The sequence below is a fragment of the Doryrhamphus excisus genome, linkage group LG6 (genome assembly GCF_037039965.1).
Source record: "Doryrhamphus excisus strain RoL-2023G ecotype Guam linkage group LG6, RoL_Dexc_Guam_v1.1, whole genome shotgun sequence".
Taxonomy (NCBI): Eukaryota; Metazoa; Chordata; class Actinopteri; order Syngnathiformes; family Syngnathidae; genus Doryrhamphus; species Doryrhamphus excisus.
In genome coordinates, this window is record NC_136362.1 from 8,417,227 (window position 1) to 8,433,867 (window position 16,641).

The 16,641-nt window shown below is 42.0% G+C and overlaps 1 protein-coding gene across 7 annotated transcripts in view; it reads left to right on the plus strand.

Annotated features, from left to right (window-relative positions):
* ctnnd2b (catenin (cadherin-associated protein), delta 2b) overlaps positions 1-16,641 on the plus strand; it is a 155,375-nt gene that overhangs the window by 35,779 nt on the left and 102,955 nt on the right. For 6 of the 7 annotated variants that reach the window (XM_058066029.2, XM_058066034.2, XM_078791346.1 and 3 more), the window contains exon 2: positions 3,450-3,589. In XM_058066029.2, coding sequence (XP_057922012.2) covers positions 3,455-3,589 — 135 coding nt within the window. In that variant the 5' untranslated portion in view covers positions 3,450-3,454. Of the gene's footprint in view, positions 1-3,449; positions 3,590-14,665; positions 14,964-16,641 lie in introns of those variants that run through there. The other variant, XM_078791347.1, reaches the window with a different exon arrangement.

Here is a 16,641-nt window from a genome sequence, read left to right on the forward strand (position 1 = left end):
CATTGAAATTATAATTATTAAATTTTCATATGTGTGTATGTGTCAAAATTTTCCTGACAAAGTGTAACCTGGCTGCACGGCGGTCGAGTGGTTAGCGCGCAGACCTCACAGCTAGGAGACGAGGGTTCAACCCCACACTCGGGCATCTCTTGAACTAGGGTTACCTGTGTGTTTTCCATTAGTTCTTTTCCTGATTCCTGGTATCGGAGTTTCCACCTCCCATGGTGAGTTTCATGTGTGCCTTTGCTGTACCTCCGAGCCTGCTTTTGTTATTTAAAAAAACTTTATTTAAACAAGCCGCCAGCCCGAGGATACATGAAGTAAGAGCAAAACATAACAGATAGGAGAACGCAATATGTCGCTGAATGTTTTATATGCCTAACGTGTCTCCAATCTGTTTGAAAATTAGCATTTTTCATTAGCATCCACCTTGTTGCATTGCCCTCCTTTCCACATCATGCATTCTGCGTTTGTATCAGCCTCCCCTCCGATGCTATACATTCTCTCGTCTGCCCGTCTCCCTTCCCTGCCTCGCCACACTTGACCTATTTCCAGTGTCTCCTCATCTTTGCAGCGTGTTGCTGCTTCATTCAATGGAATCCAGCGGAGGGTGACAGGAAGAGGATGGCTGGGAAGGTTGCGGTTTAGATTTGAACCTGCACCCTTTTCTGTAACTCCCCACCCCACCCCAACCCCCAACCCCCAAACTTCTGGCATGATGACTTCACAACATCTTTAGTATTCACTTTCCTTGCTGTCTTTTCTGGGGGGCTACACAATATGGACAGGAATATCAATCCCAGTTTTTTGGATTTCATGATTGTCATTTTTTGGTGGTTAAGGTTAGGTTTAGAAAGTTAGGGTTTAGGATCACGGTTGGGGTTTGGGTGGGGGCTCGGACTAGGGTTAGGTTTAGAGTTAGGGTTTAGGGTTGGCGCTCGGGTTGGGGGTTAGGATTAGAGTTATGGTTGGTGCTTGGGTTGGGGGTTAGGATTAGGGGTTAGGGTTGGAACCAGGTTTAGGGGTGAGGATTAGGGGTTAGGGTTGGCACTTGGATTGGGGGTTAGGATTAGGAGTTAGGGTTGGCACTTGGATTGGGGGTTAGGATTAGGGGTTAGGGTTGGAACCAGGTTTAGGGGTGAGGATTAGGAGTTAGGGTTGGCACTTGGATTGGGGGTTAGGATTAGGGGTTAGGGTTGGCACTTGGATTGGGGGTTAGGATTAGGGGTTAGGTTGGCGCTAGGGTTGGAGGTTAGGATTAGGGGTTAGGGTTGGCACTAGGTTTAGGGGTGAGGATTAGGGGTTAGGGTTGGCACTTGGATTGGGGGTGAGGATTAGGGGTTCGGGTTGGTGTTTGGGTTGGGGGTTCGGTTTAGGAGTTAGGGTTGGTGCTTGGGTTGGGGGTTAGGATTAGGGGTTACGGTTGGCGCCCAGGTTGGGGGTTAGGATTAGGGTTTAGGGTTGGTGGGTTAGGATACGGGTTTAGGGTTGGGGGTTAGGATTAGGGTTTAGGGTTGGGGGTTAGGATTAGGGGTGAGGGTTGGTGTTTGGGTTGGGGGTTAGGATTATGGTTTAGGGTTGGCGGGTTAGGATACGGGTTTAGGGTTGGGGGTTAGGATTAGGGTTTAGGGTTGGTGGGTTAGGATACGGGTTTAGGGTTGGGGGTTAGGATTAGGGGTTAGCGTTGGTGTTTGGGTTGGGGTTAGGGTTGGTGCCCAGGTTGGAGGTTAGGATTAGGGTTTAGGGTTGGGGGTTAGGATTAGGGGCTGGGGTGGGGCTAGGTTTAGGTTTAGTGGTTAGGTTTTGGGGTTAGGGGTTCGGTTTAGGGCTTAGGGTTGGGGCTAGGGTTCGGCTCAGTGGTTAGGCGTTCAGGGTTAGGCTTAAAGTTACGGTTGGGGCTAGGGTTAGGATTAGGGTTATGGGGTAGGGTTAGGGCTAGGGGTTAAGGTTGGACAAAATCAAAATTAATCATGTAATTAATCAAGTGTTATTAAATATGCATTTAATTCATGATTTAATGAATTTAATTCAAATAAATACAACATCAAATAATTACTATGTAAAGTAATTGAATTAATTAAAATAATGTAATAACTCATTAAACAATAACTAAATAATTTAATGATACATTATATATAATATAAAATAATAAATATAGGTAAATAAAATAAATAAATATAATAAAACAGTTAACCACGTGTGTGCATGAGTGTGTACGTTTATGGCGTCCTCATGACAGCTCTTTCATCAGCGTGTAAAGCCAGGCTGATGTAGCCGTTACGCCAGCTCGATGCTGCATCAGGATTACATGCTGAATATGACTCCTGTGTCCGCCTACTCATGGGAAAATGCAGAATGGCACATAAATTCCTTTTGTGTGTGTGTGTGTGTGTGTTTGGGTGTGTATTTGTACTGTAAGAAGTGTCGTTTCTTATTACCAAAGCAGCAATGGTGCATTTGTGTTCATAGATTCATATCTCAGAGAGTCAAAGAATGCATTCATCAAAAATGTTTCTTCCGCTCGGCAATTTCTAGCTACTATAAATAACGTTTAATGTGCTCGTGACATATTTACATATTCCCCTCGGTCTATGAAGAATTTAAATATAAATTTGTAGTAATGTGAATTCAAATAAATCATACTAAACAATATGAATGGCAGACTGACATCCTGGTGAATGGGACCTGTTGTTATTATTATTATTGCCTCTTTGTATTGAGTTGGGGCGGCACGGTGGACTAGTGGTTAGCGCGCAGACCTCACAGCTAGGAGACCAGGGTTCAATTTTAAACATTGTGACTGTTAGAAAGCCCATAATTTACATTGCATTGTATGTTCGGCTTAGAGTGTCGTTTTTGTCCTACGGTGTTCAGCGGTCAGTAAACGCACCACAATGCGGGACGTTTTTTCGGTTTGAACAATATATAGATCTCTGAGCCTTATTGCGCCTCATACATCATATCGCCAGGTTGATGATGTGCGTGAATGCATAAAGGTGAGTTTTTTGGCTTATTGTGGGAGCTGTGGAGTAGTTTGGGCGCCCTTTTCACAAAGTTAGGCTCCCTTTTCATCGGTGCTAATATCAGCATTTAAGCTAACTATGACTAACGGTTATTCTAGTGAGTGTCAGGTTTGCTTGGTTTCTTTGTTGAATTTCTGTGTGTAGCGTGCCTTTAGCTCATCATTATACTTGTGTAATATGAGTTACATTACGTTACTTATCATTTATTGTGTATTTGTCTTTGTATGTATGTCACATTGAAAAAACGTCTTCCAGGCGTATGTACCTGCTTACCAAAATGGCTGCATGAAAACCCACAAGTGTTGAATGCGCTCAACTCTTTTCCTCAGTGATAACCTAATTTGTTTATGTCTCCATTCTGGACTTTTGTTTAGAAATCACGGTAACGAGTGGAATGCTTCCTTGTTTTTTTTTTTTTTTATCCAGGAGTGATGCCAGTGCCTGAGGTGGTGTCTGACACATCCAGCGCTGCCGCCGCCATGTTGAGCCCCGTCCTCAATGCCTCGAATGGAGACGGCTCCGAGTCGGAAACCACTTCCGCCATCCTGGCCTCGGTCAAGGAACAGGTCAGAACTGTACAACATATAAACAAACTGCGTCATTCCACAGAAACATTAAACGTCCGCCTCAAAATGTGTATCGGGCCAAATTTGGCAACTTAATTTTATTTTTTATACAAGCAGACAACTCATTTGCATCATTTTCCATTGTAATCCACCAAGAGATATTTCGGTATATGTGCCCAAATGTTGGACAGATGGGTTGAATCTGATCCAGCATCGCCACCCAAACTCATATTAGGCATGTATTTAAAAACCAATTCAAATCAGCTTACTCTCTTATAATACCAATGCTAAGTAGCAAAATCAGACTACAACAGATTAAATCTAACGTTACAGTGACTACGAGTGCCTGCAGGCCCTGAGATTACAAGGGTACCGCAGCGGAGTAAAGCTGAGGGATTGGGTATTGGTGCAACCCCAAGTGTGCTATTGACTGGCACTTAAATGCCAAAAAGAAAGTGACTTCTAGTGCCGGGCGGCACGGTGGTCGAGTGGTTAGCGTGCAGACCTCACAGCTAGGAGACCAGGGTTCGATTCCACCTTTGTCCATCTCTGTGTGGAGTTTGCATGTTCTCCCCGTGCATGCGTGGGTTTTCTCCGGGTACTCCGGTTTCCTCCCACATTCCAAAAACATGCTCGGTTAATTAGCACTCTCCAAATTGTCCATAGGTATGAATTTGAGTGTGAATGGTTGTTTGTCTATATGTGCCCTGTGATTGGCTGGCCACCAGTCCAGGGTGTACCTGATACATGTTTGTATCAGGTGCACCTTTTGGGTGTTAAGTTGCTGTGTGATGAATTTAGTGCCGTTGGTAGTGACGACATCATAACTGTTACTGTACACTGGTATATTTGCACATTTACACATTTGGCACCTAGACCTCACAGCTAGGAGACCAGGGTTCGATTCCTCGGCTATCTCTGTGTGGAGTTTGCATGTTCTTCCCGTGCATGAGTGGGTTTTCAATCAAAATATAACTTTCCATTATTTACATTTGTGTTCAACTATCTAATCACAAGCCGAAAAGGAGTAGGCTGAAGCAAAAGGTTATAAATTCCTACCCCTTTTTGCAAGATATAATCATGTTTCATGCCACAGTCTTGTTTTCCCCTGTTATTATTATTATTGTAATATTATTATTGTTATTATCATTATTGTTATAATCTTCATTATTATTGTTATTATTATCACCATTATTATAATCATCATTAATATTACCATTTTCATCATCATTACCATATTACCATACCACATACCAAATAAAATTTTTTTAAATTTATTTTATTATTTATTTTTTTATTTTTATTATTTTTATTTTAATAATATAATATATATATAATATAAAAATAATTATTTTTTATTTAATTTTACAGACTTCATTGCTTCATGTAGAGTGCTGTGTCATTCCGTCTGTTGTTTTCTGAAATTTGCAGTATTTTATACTGTATTCAGTATTTTATCGTCAATTAGCCCCCCCCCACTCTAATTGTAACATTTACATATCATTTTCTAGATTGCATGTGTCTAATCTTGTGCATAAAAAAAATGTAATAGTAAAATACATAAATACAAAAAAATACATAAATACCTCCAACAGTACACTCGAGTGCACCATCTCTTCCACGCCGTCAACCCAGACCTAAAACCATCCAAGAGCGACACTGATGAGCGGAATATAGTCATTAATTCCCTGAAAGTGAAGGCCTCACCCCTTTCAAGGGCAGCGGGAATGGAGTTGCTGCAACTTCCACAAACAACCCACCGACAGCCATCACTCTTCCAGGGGGGGAAAGGCTTTTCCAAGCACATCAGTTACAACTTCTTTGTTTCTCAAGGAACTAACTCGGGGTGCCCTCCATTACCAACTTTACCGCCGCATGCCGGCTTTTGTTTTTACAACGCTGAGATCTTTCCTGCTGTTTTTTTTTTTTGCCATTCCACGCAACACCAGATTGATTAGCATTCAACGTGGTATTTATCACTCGGAGTTCCTGTCACATTCCGTGTCGTTATCATTCAACGTTTTTACTGTGACGCAATCTCCTATAAAGGTCGAGCAGTAGGACGTGTATCGGCCTTGAAAGGATAGCTTTACAACGCGAGATGCGTCTCTTTTTATGGCACATTAAGTGGAAGTGACACTAAAGTATTGATCGGTCGTGGCTTGCCTGCTGCTTGGAAATAATAATTCATAATCGACTCATGAAGCTGTATAAATACAGTACAGTCTGGCCGAAATAACTCAAATAATGGGGATCCTTTGACTTAAGAAATGTGGGTGTCCGCTTACCATTGATAGTGTTGGTGAGTCCCATAGCCAAACCAGTTGAGAACCACTGGCTTCTACGCTATATCACAAGCTACACACACCATTGGCTGTTCCCCACATGACGCGTACAAGGTTGCCAAATGCTACATTTTGCTACTTCTTCCGATCACAATTTATTCTTTGCTGCATTGGTATCACCCACGCATCCTGTCTACAACATCGAATTAGTGAATTAGGCATCCTTTAAAAAGGACATAGAAGATGTTTTTCATCAGTTTCTACAGTGTTGGTCCACTGGATAGTCAGCGTGAGTCACAGTGCAGCGTTGAACCGTTCACTCTAATTGGCAATCAAGCAGAGACACAACTTCTCTGTCTGACCTACGAGTCAAGAAGCCAAAGCCAGTGTAATTAATAGATAAAATAATATATTTATTATATATATGAGGAAAAGCGGAAAATGAATGAATAATAAAATAAAATAAAACAAAATATTTTAAATAAAATGTAAATAAATGTAATTAAATTTAATTAAATTGAAAAAATAATAAATTTAATTAAATTTAATTAAATTTAATAAAATATATTGGGTTTTCTCCAGGTAATCCGGTTTCCTCCCACATTCCAAAAACATGCTAGGTTAATTAGCGACTCCAAATTGTATGAATGTGAGTGTGAATGGTTGTTTGTCTATATGTGGCCTATGATTGGCTGGCCACCAGTCCAGGGTGTACCTGATTACATGTTTGTATCAGGTGCACCTTTTGGGTGTTAAGTTGCTATGTGATGAATTTAGTGCTGTTGCTAGTGACGACATCATAACTGTAACTGTACACTGGTATATTTGCACATTTACACATTTGGCACCTAGACCTCACAGCTAGGAGACCAGGGTTCGATTCCACCCTCGGCCATGTCTGTGTGGAGTTTGCATGTTTTCCCCGTGCATGCGTGGGTTTTCTCCGGGTACTCCGGTTTCCTCCCACATTCCAAAAACATGCTAGGTTAATTAGCGACTCCAAATTGTCCATAGGTATGAATGTGAGTGTGAATGGTTGTTTGTCTATATGTGCCCTGTGATTGGCTGGCGACCAGTCCAGGGTGTACCCCGCCTGTCGCCTGAAGACAGCTGGGATAGGCTCCAGCACCCCCTGCGACCCTTGTGAGAAAAAAGTGGTAGAAAATGAATGAATGTATCATAGCATTAACGATGCCTGGCGACCACACTGGTACATATAGTCTTTGGATATAATAACCCATAGTCAACTAAACACCCCCCATATAACGAGGGGCGATGTAGTGAGGGACGACTGCATAGGTGTGCAATTTGTAAGTAATAAATGAACCCATGTGTGATTATTTTCCCACTCTTGCTTTTCATCATTTTTTTTTAAGGGGAGGTTCGGTTTCCTCATCCTCAGACTCGAACTTGAACGCCGCAGGCTTGAAAGTGTTGAGACGAGCTGCAGCAGACGCTTGACACCACAGAGGAAGAAGATATCTCTCTTTATATTTGATGAGTCTCGTCTAATGGAAGACGATGATGATTATTATTTCATCCGGGCGGTGAAGAAAGGGAATGATGCAGTAATACAGCATTTCAAATCCGTCACATGACTTCCTCAAATTCATGACTGTTTCATGAAATGATGTCTGAAGATGATGGACGTTTTAAAGCATGAAAAGGTTCAGTTTTTTAATTTAGTAATGCAGCTTATTACACTCCGTTTCGCTCGTTTTGAAGTATTTTGGGGTCAGGTTGTTTCAGTTCATGCTACTTTTACTTACAGGCGTCCTGGCATGATTCGTCAACCTTGCTTATATATGTTATGTATTGTTTGGACAAAGAAACATAGAACATAGAATTTTTAGAACATGGACTTAAGTGTGAAGACATGGAGATGAACAATGGTGGCCTTTTAAATCGGCTTCTTCATGAGTTCTTTATAGACTAATTTATGTTCTATATTTTGTCGCTTTTATAATAATGACTATAAAAGCAATCTTCACTCGATAAATGTACTGCAAAAAAAGGTCAGTAAGGATAATTCATAATGGCGCCTACAGAGAACATACTAACTCCTTATTTCTAAAATCACAAATACTAAATTAAATTAAATTAAATTAAATTAAATTAAATTAAATTAAATTAAATTAAATTAAATTAAATTAAATTAAATTAAATTAAATTAAATTAAATCTTAAACTGGCGGCACGGCGGACTAGTGGTTAGCGCGCAGACCTCACAGCTAGGAGACCAGGGTTCAATTCCATCTCTTTCTCCGGGTACTCCGGTTTCCTCCCACATTCCAGAAACATGCTAGGTTAATTAGCGACTCCAAATTGTCCATAGGTTTGAATGTGAGTGTGAATGGTTGTTTGTCTTTATGTGCCCTGTGATTGGCTGGCGACCAGTCCAGGGTGTACCCCGCCTCTCGCCCAAAGACAGCTGGGATAGGCTCCAGCATCCCCGTGACCCTCGTGAGGATAAGCGGTAAAAAATGAGTTCCTATAGGACTGGGAGGAGGTGGCCGGGGACCGGGGAGTCTGGGTTTCCCTATTGAGACTGCTGCCCCCCACGACCTGAACCCGGATAAGCATAGAAAAAATGGATTAATGTCTACTATATCGGGTAATAGGAGTGTAAAGCTAACTATAGGGGTGTTATATTATGTGTAGAGGGCTCTAATGTTAAAAACTATTTATAAGGTCATAATCAAGTTTTCTGTGCTCTAACTTCAAAAATATTAGAGTCTGGAACTAATGAAATACAATAAACTAGAGATTACAGTACACACAAGCAAAATGTAATAAAATATAAACGCTGCAAAAACAGTAAACAAATTTTATGCCACTCGTTGTTCCTGCAAAGGACAAAAACTATGCAGTGCATACATATTTGACGCTTGATAATGTATGTCTTTACACACCCGGTCCCAGCGCTGTTGCTCAAGGGGGGGGGGGACACTGATGGATGGAATTAAAACATGGCTCTACAAGCACCGTGGTACAAAAAAAAAAAAATAACCCAAGACAAATCTGTCTGCTTGGGATGAACATTTAAGTAGCTCTGGGATGCACAAAACTCTAAATCTCCTGGAATCTGTCCTCCCCCATGCTGCTTGGAGGTTGGTCTACTATATCTCCTCCTGCACCTTCCTTCCTTCTTTCCTTCCTTCCTCTCCCTCGGGGACATCTTCATCATTTGGTTACGTCTCGCAAAGCATTCTACACACCAAAACAACGGTAGTGGACGTGTGACATTTTGCCATGAAACTGGCACTTCCTCTTTCCGAATCAAGGAAATTCATCTATACTAATTATTAATAGACGCCATGTTGTCCCTGCAAGCTCTAATTCTCTACCTCGCTGTCGTTACTCAATAATACGCCGATATAACTTTGATATAACTTCTATACATGTACAAAAGGAATTCTGTCACGTTCGGGATGGTAGTGTAGTGTAGCGACCCCGGGATTGCAGGTAAAAATGTGTTTAATGCAGATGCTATGCAGCAGCACAACGCGTCCGACATAAAAACCACAATGACCCAAACAACAAGACAAATAATGGTGAAACGGGTGCAGGAGATAATGGAAAGCAACAGAAAACAGAACCGAGCAACACAGGAAGTGAATACAAAATAAGGGCATGAACCAGGAAGTAAGGAAAAGAGGACAACTAAGAGTAGTCAGGAGGGGGTGAAGCCCAATCATGACAAATTCAATCGTAACCAAACTTACAAAGGTGCTTGAAACGGAAGTAGAGAAGAAGGACACACACTTACCACTTCCACACTGAATGAGAGGAGAACCTTCTCAGCCACCACGGCATGTGGGCTCAGTAATATGTAACATCATGTATCGTAGCCGGCGGTCGAGTGGTTAGCGCGCAGACGTCACAGCTAGGAGATCAGGGTTCAATTCCACCCTCGGCCATCTCTGTGTTTGCAGTTTGCATGTTCTCCCCGTGCATGCAAGTGGAGAAGAAGGACACACACTTACCACTTCCACACTGAATGAGAGGAGAACCTCCTCAGCCACCACGGCATGTGGGCCTCCGTCTCGCAAAGCATTCTACACACCAAAACTACGGTAGTGGACGACGCAGACCCAGTGTGACATTTTGCACTTCCTCTTTCCGAATCAAGGAAATGCCAGACAGACACCACAGGGTATATACGTATAATTAGACGTCTTTATGCGAGAGAAAGACAGGGAAACAGTTCCAGCTCAGACCCCCCCCCCACCCCCGTTCCTCCCTGTGCAGTCCACTCTTGTCAAACGGCCATTCTTCTATACTAATTGCTTTAATAGACGCCATGTTGTCCCTGCAAGCTCTGACTCTCCACCTCGCCGTCGTTACTCAATAATACGCCGCCGTCTGTTGACAAGCCGACAAGCACTTGATTAGAGAAGTTAAGTGTGTTTACGCTTCACTCAATATCTTTTTACCAGGCTAACATCACAAGCACACGCGCTTTACACACCTTAAAGGAACACCGCACCTTTATGGGAGTTATGTGAAAGAAGCGGTGGTGTGAAAACGGTTCCTGGTTTGGTCACACTTGAATGTTTCAGATCATCAAACAAGTGGGAATATTATATAGCACAACTGAAACTGTGAAAACATGATTGGCCCCCTGTTAAAAAAACATTTCTAAAGCTTTAGGACTCCAGCCAAACACAGTGAGAGCCCTAATCCACAAATGGTGAAAATGTGGAATAGTGAATAACCTTCCCAGGAGTGGCTGCCCAACCAAAATGTCTCATTTAAAGTCATTTAATGATTCCACCATAACAAAAGACACAAAAAACAAAAAACGTCCTGCATGTCAGAGCTCAAAGACCAAAACCACAGCTGAACAAAAGCTGGCCTCCATTTTGCCCGATAACATATTGATGATTTACAAGACCTATGGGGCTCTCGCTGTGGTCGACTGGAGTCCCAAAGCTTTAGAAATGGCTGCATAGCCTTTTCCACCGGACTTCTGCTGTGATAAACCACAGTTAATTATATTTTAAGTATAAATTAATTATATATATTAATTATTATATATTATTCTTATAATTTTTTTATGATTTTTATTTTTTTATATTATTATTTTATTATATTATTTATAATATATATAATTATTATATATAATTATTATTTTTTATTTTATTTAATCTTTTTATTTTATTATTTTATTATTTTATTATATTATTTATAATACATATGCATATAATTATTAAATATTAATATTTAATTTATATTTATTTTTAAATTATTATTAAATTATATATATATTATATTTATATTTAATATATTTAATATTTAAATTTAACATTATATTATATTTTTATATTTTATTTTTTTATTATATTAATATTATATATTAATATATTTTAAGTGTATTTTAACACGGGACAATGGCTTTTTCTTTGATGATCTGAAACATTTACATGCGACAAACACACAAAAAAATAAGAGTAACATGCACTACATGTTTATCACATGTTTTACACATGTTTGCATTCATTTGCATGCAGGTTCAGCATCCAGGTGCAATACAATGCACTGTGCAGCACGTCGCTACGGAAGCGCAAAGTAGCTTAGCTTCTCCAGACACAGCCCCCTTGGTTTAACCAGTCCGTGTCCACGTAAGATGAACCACGCCAGCCATATTTCCAGTCACTGTAGACCGGCCCGTGCTTTGCATACGCGGCGTAGTATTTGCTAGAAAGATTGTGATTGGTTTAGCTGGAGTGGGTGCAGAGATCAGCGGGACGCGTCACATAAACAAACAGAAAAAGAGGCGCAGATTTGAGTCCGACTCAGTAGGAGGTGCAGGGATCTTCTCAGAAGCAACTGACCCCTGTTGGGAAGCCATGGGTTCTAATTACCAGGCTTACTGCATCTTGGTAAGGCTTGTTTTTTTTGCCTCGAAGCTCAATTGTGTTATGATTCGTCGATGCTTCTTTCTGGATATGTCATTCTATAGCTAAATAGTACAGTCATGTGATAAAACCACGGTACCCCATGGTGCTATGGATGGGACCCGCCTTTCACAGGACTGTACTCTGCTAAATACCTGAAAAGACAAGTGGATCTGAAGTAGTAACATATAGTATTTAGTATTTTTACACTTGATATTTGGTTTGTTTTGACCCTTGGAGGTTATTATAACTAGTGTTGGGCAAATTGAAGAATCAGAATCAGAACCATTGTTTCTCGTTTGTAGCGGCTAACTGGTTCCAGACCCGATTTCCATCAAGGATTTTCCGCAATATAGGATTCATTCATTCATTTTCTACCACTTATCCTCACGAGGGTCCGTAATAATCAGAAGTAGACCATAGGTGAGGTTCAGGAAAATATGAGCTCCCAACTAGAAAAGGGAGGAAACAGCTTGAATATCGAAAGGACTATACCAACATAAACAACCCAAAAAAGGCTTCATTAATTAATTTTCTACTGCTTATTCTAGAGCCTATCCCAGCTGTCTTGGGGCGAGAGGCGGGGTACACTCTGGACTGGTGGCCAGCCAATCACAGGGCACATATAGACAAACAACCATTCACACTCACATTCAAACCTATGGACAATTTGGAGTCGCTAATTAACCTAGCATGTTTTTGGAATGTCGGAGGAAACCGGAGTACCCGGAGAAAGAGATGGCCGAGGGTGGAATTGAACCCCGGTCTCCTAGTTGTGAGGTCTGCGCGCTAACCACTAGACCGCCGTGCCGCCAGTTTTAATTTAATTTAATTTAATTTAATTTAATTTAATTTAATTTAATTTAATTTAATTTAATTTAATTTAATTTAATTTAATTTAATTTAATTTAATTTAATTTAATTTAATTTAATTTAATTTAGTATTTGTGATTTTAGAAATAAGGAGTTAGTATGTTCTCTGTAGGCGCCATTATTTGGAGGACAATTTGGAGTCGCTAATTAACCTAGCATGTTTCTGGAATGTGGGAGGAAACCGGAATACCCGGAGAAACCCCCCGCATGCTCGGGGAGAACATGCAAACTCCACACAGAGATGGCCGAGTGTGGAATCGAACCCTGGTCTCCTAGCTGTGAGGTCTAGGTGCCAAATGTGTAAATGTGCAAATATACCAGTGTACAGTGACAGTTATGATGTCGTCACTACCAACAGCACTAAATTCATCACATAGCAACTTAACACCCAAAAGGTGCACCTAATACAAACATGTATCAGGTACACCCTGGACTGGTGGCCAGCCAATCACAGGGCACATATAGACAAACAACCATTCACACTCACATTCATACCTATGGACAATTTGGAGCCGCTAATTAACCTAGCATGTTTTTTTGGAATGTGGGAGGAAACCGGAGTACCTGGAGAAAACCCACGCATGCACGTGGGAGAACATGCAAACTCCACACAGAGATGGCCAAGGGTGGAATCGAACTCGGGTCTCCTAGCTGTGAGGTAACCACTCGCCCGCCGTACAGACGGCCCGGTCCATTAAACTGCCAAATTTGAGCCGTTGTTCCCAAAAAGTTTTGACAGTCGCGGATTTACAAACTTTAGCGTGCAGTAACACACATCTATGGCGCTTTCAAGGATCACCAAAAACAGTGGGAAATCTCAACTCCTGAGGAAACAGCATGATCAGTAAAGCATAGAGATGTAAAGGTATAAAAATGGCGTCGGAGAACATGTAAACTCCACACAGACATGGCCGAGGGTGGAATTGAACTCAGGTCACTTAGCTGTGAGGCCTGCGCACTAACCACTTGACCGCCGTAGTAGTTAGTTAGTATTCAGAAGACCCTTCCTAAATACAGTTTTAAACATTATTATAGCCCCTGTAGACATGAAATAACATGCCTGTCGTCACCATATAGTGGAAAAGAAAGTCAAAGTATGAAGCCAAAAAGTTAACCACTTCCACACGGAAGGAGAGGAGAACCACGGTACGTCCGCCTCAGCCGTTGTATGTCGGTAGCCAAGTTCAAATGAAATACTTTGGAAAAGAAGAACGAGCGGGACGTATTCAAACACTTGACGGGCCGAATGTGGCCCCCGGACCGCACTTTGCCCACCCCTGCGTTAGACCCTCTTATAAACCCGAACGAACCAGATCCCAACAATGTATTTATCTGTTTATGTCTTCATTGATGATGTTTATTGCCAAGTGTCAGTCCTTGAACGCACCGTAGTTGTGCTGTTAGACGCAAAAGTGTTGGAAAGAGATCACTTTTATGAGAATATCAACTACACAAGGTTGTTTTATCCTTGGCTGGGGGGGGTGGGTGGGTCCCTGGTCCCCCCCCCCCCCCCCCCCACCACACACACACACACACACACCACCAAAAAGCAGGGATGTACCCCACAGAGCGCGAATTCCAGGGAGGTCAGTACAAACTCTCAGAAACAGGAAGTACCTGCATTTTTAAGCATTTTGGAGTATAAAAACACTGAACGTGGTACATGTGCATGTGTATTATAGAAATTATAGAAATTATTTGCAACTTATCCGGAAGGAGATGTGGTTTTTGTGGGGAAAGCGGCCTAGTTCCAGACGAAAAACCGTATTTGAGTTCAAGTCAAGAGCGAAGGTACAATGCCGTCCTTCTTAATCCATATGCACACGTGTGTCGCTATGCATGTTCCTGTGCATCTTGCTCGCTTTCTGCTTCCTCTCAAGTCCCTCCTTTGAGGGGGGGGGGGCAGGGGGGGTACAGGAATTGACTGGTGAGCAGTGGGATTTTTTTTTTTTTTTTTGCAGGGCGGACCAGAGAGAGGGCCCATTGTGATGCAACGTTGCATGAATAATGCCACTGGGCTTCTAAATGCTGCGTTACCATGGCGACCTTTGTGCTTCAGTGAACACCGTGTGTGTGTGTGTGTGTGTGTGTGTGGACCCCATGGAGGCAGTGATAAAGAGACACGGAGAAAGCCGAAAGCAGGCTCAAGTGACACTTGTGGTCTCTCTCCCCCTCTCTCTTCATCGTGTCTCGGCCCAAAGACAGATAGATGAAATGTTCGTAGGTAGCAGAGAGAAGGGTTTTTTTTTTTTGGCCGGAGGCTTTTCCGAGAAAAAGGAATACTGATGCCGCCCTGTGAAGTATGGTCCTTGTGAAGGTACGTGGGTTAGCTGGATTGCGCTAACAGGTGTTTGCCTGTCAGGCCCTCAGAGGCCGAACGCGCAAGCAGGCGGCAAAGGAGGGGAGCGCTGGCTTTTGTTTGGGGAGGGGGGGGTTCAAAAAAAGGTTCCTCGCAGTTTGCCGTCTCAGTTGAACCTCTCAGCAGCGCGGAGATGCTCCAAACAAGAAAGCGGTTGTTTTTCGTTCAGAGGTGGCGTTTTCCGTGAAGTAGGTGCTTTTTCCTAAATGTTCTTAAACTCAGCATCCCAGCAACTTGGTGGGGAGATGTAAATATGACTTAGTGTGATGGAATGTACGGAAACTTTACTCTTGGAGTATATATGGCATGCTGTTGTTTTGGGGTTTGGGGCCTTGAAAAGTTCCATTCAAGTTGGAAGAAGCAGGTTTGAACCCCTGATAATTCAACTTTGACTCTCATCAATTCATTCGGTTTTCTTCACTTCCCGTGGAAAGACAATCCAGTTTCACCGACTCACAGGTGCTCCACAAAGACTTGAGTTTCAACTCACAAAGAATCGGGTTTCTCTGATTCACCAGTACCTGACACAGACTCCAGTTTAACCGACTCACAGGGTCTAATGAAAGAATTGTGTTCACTGACTCGCAAGTTCTCGATGATGACTCTTTTTTACTAAAGAATCGAGTCAAACAAAGACTTGAGTTTCACTGATGAAGAATCGTGTTTCACTGACTCACGAGGACTTGACAAAGACTCCGGTTTCACAGACTCACAGGTGCTCGATGAAGACTATTTTTTACTCACTCACTGGGTCTCGTTATAAAGAATCAAGTTTTACTGACTCACAGGCGTTCGAAGACTCAAGTTTCACTGACTCGCGGGTACCCCATAAAGACTTGAGTTTCACTCACAAAGAATCGGGTTTCTCTGATTCACCAGTACCTGACACAGACTCCAGTTTAACCGACTCACAGGGTCTAATGAAAGAATTGTGTTCACTGACTCGCAAGTTCTCGATGATGACTCTTTCTTACTAAAGAATCGAGTCAAACAAAGACTTGAGTTTCACTGATGAAGAATCGTGTTTCACTGACTCACAAGGACTTGACAAAGACTCCGGTTTCACAGACTCACAGGTGCTCGATGAAGACAATTTTTTACTCACTCACTGGGTCTCGTTATAAAGAATCGAGTTTTACTGACTCACAGGCTTTCGAAGACTCAAGTTTCACTGACTCGCGGGTACCCCATAAAGACTTGAGTTTCACTCACAAAGAATCGGGTTTCTCTGATTCACGAGTACCTGACACAGACTCCAGTTTAACCGACTCACAGGGTCTAATGAAAGAATTGTGTTCACTGACTCGCAAGTTCTCGATGATGACTCTTTTTTTACTAAAGAATCGAGTCAAACAAAGACTTGAGTTTCACTGATGAAGAATCCGGTTTCACTGACTCATCGGATCTCGTTAAAAAGAATCGAGTTTTACTGACACGCAGGCGTTTGAAGACTCGAGTTTTACTGACTCACGGGTGCTCCGTAAAGACTTGAGTTTCACTGATGAAGAATCGTGTTTCACTGACTCACGAGGACTTGACAAAGACTCCGGTTTCTCAGACTCACAGGTGCTCGATGAAGACTATTTTTTTACTCACTCACTGGGTCTTGTTAAAAAGAATTGAGTTTCACTGACTC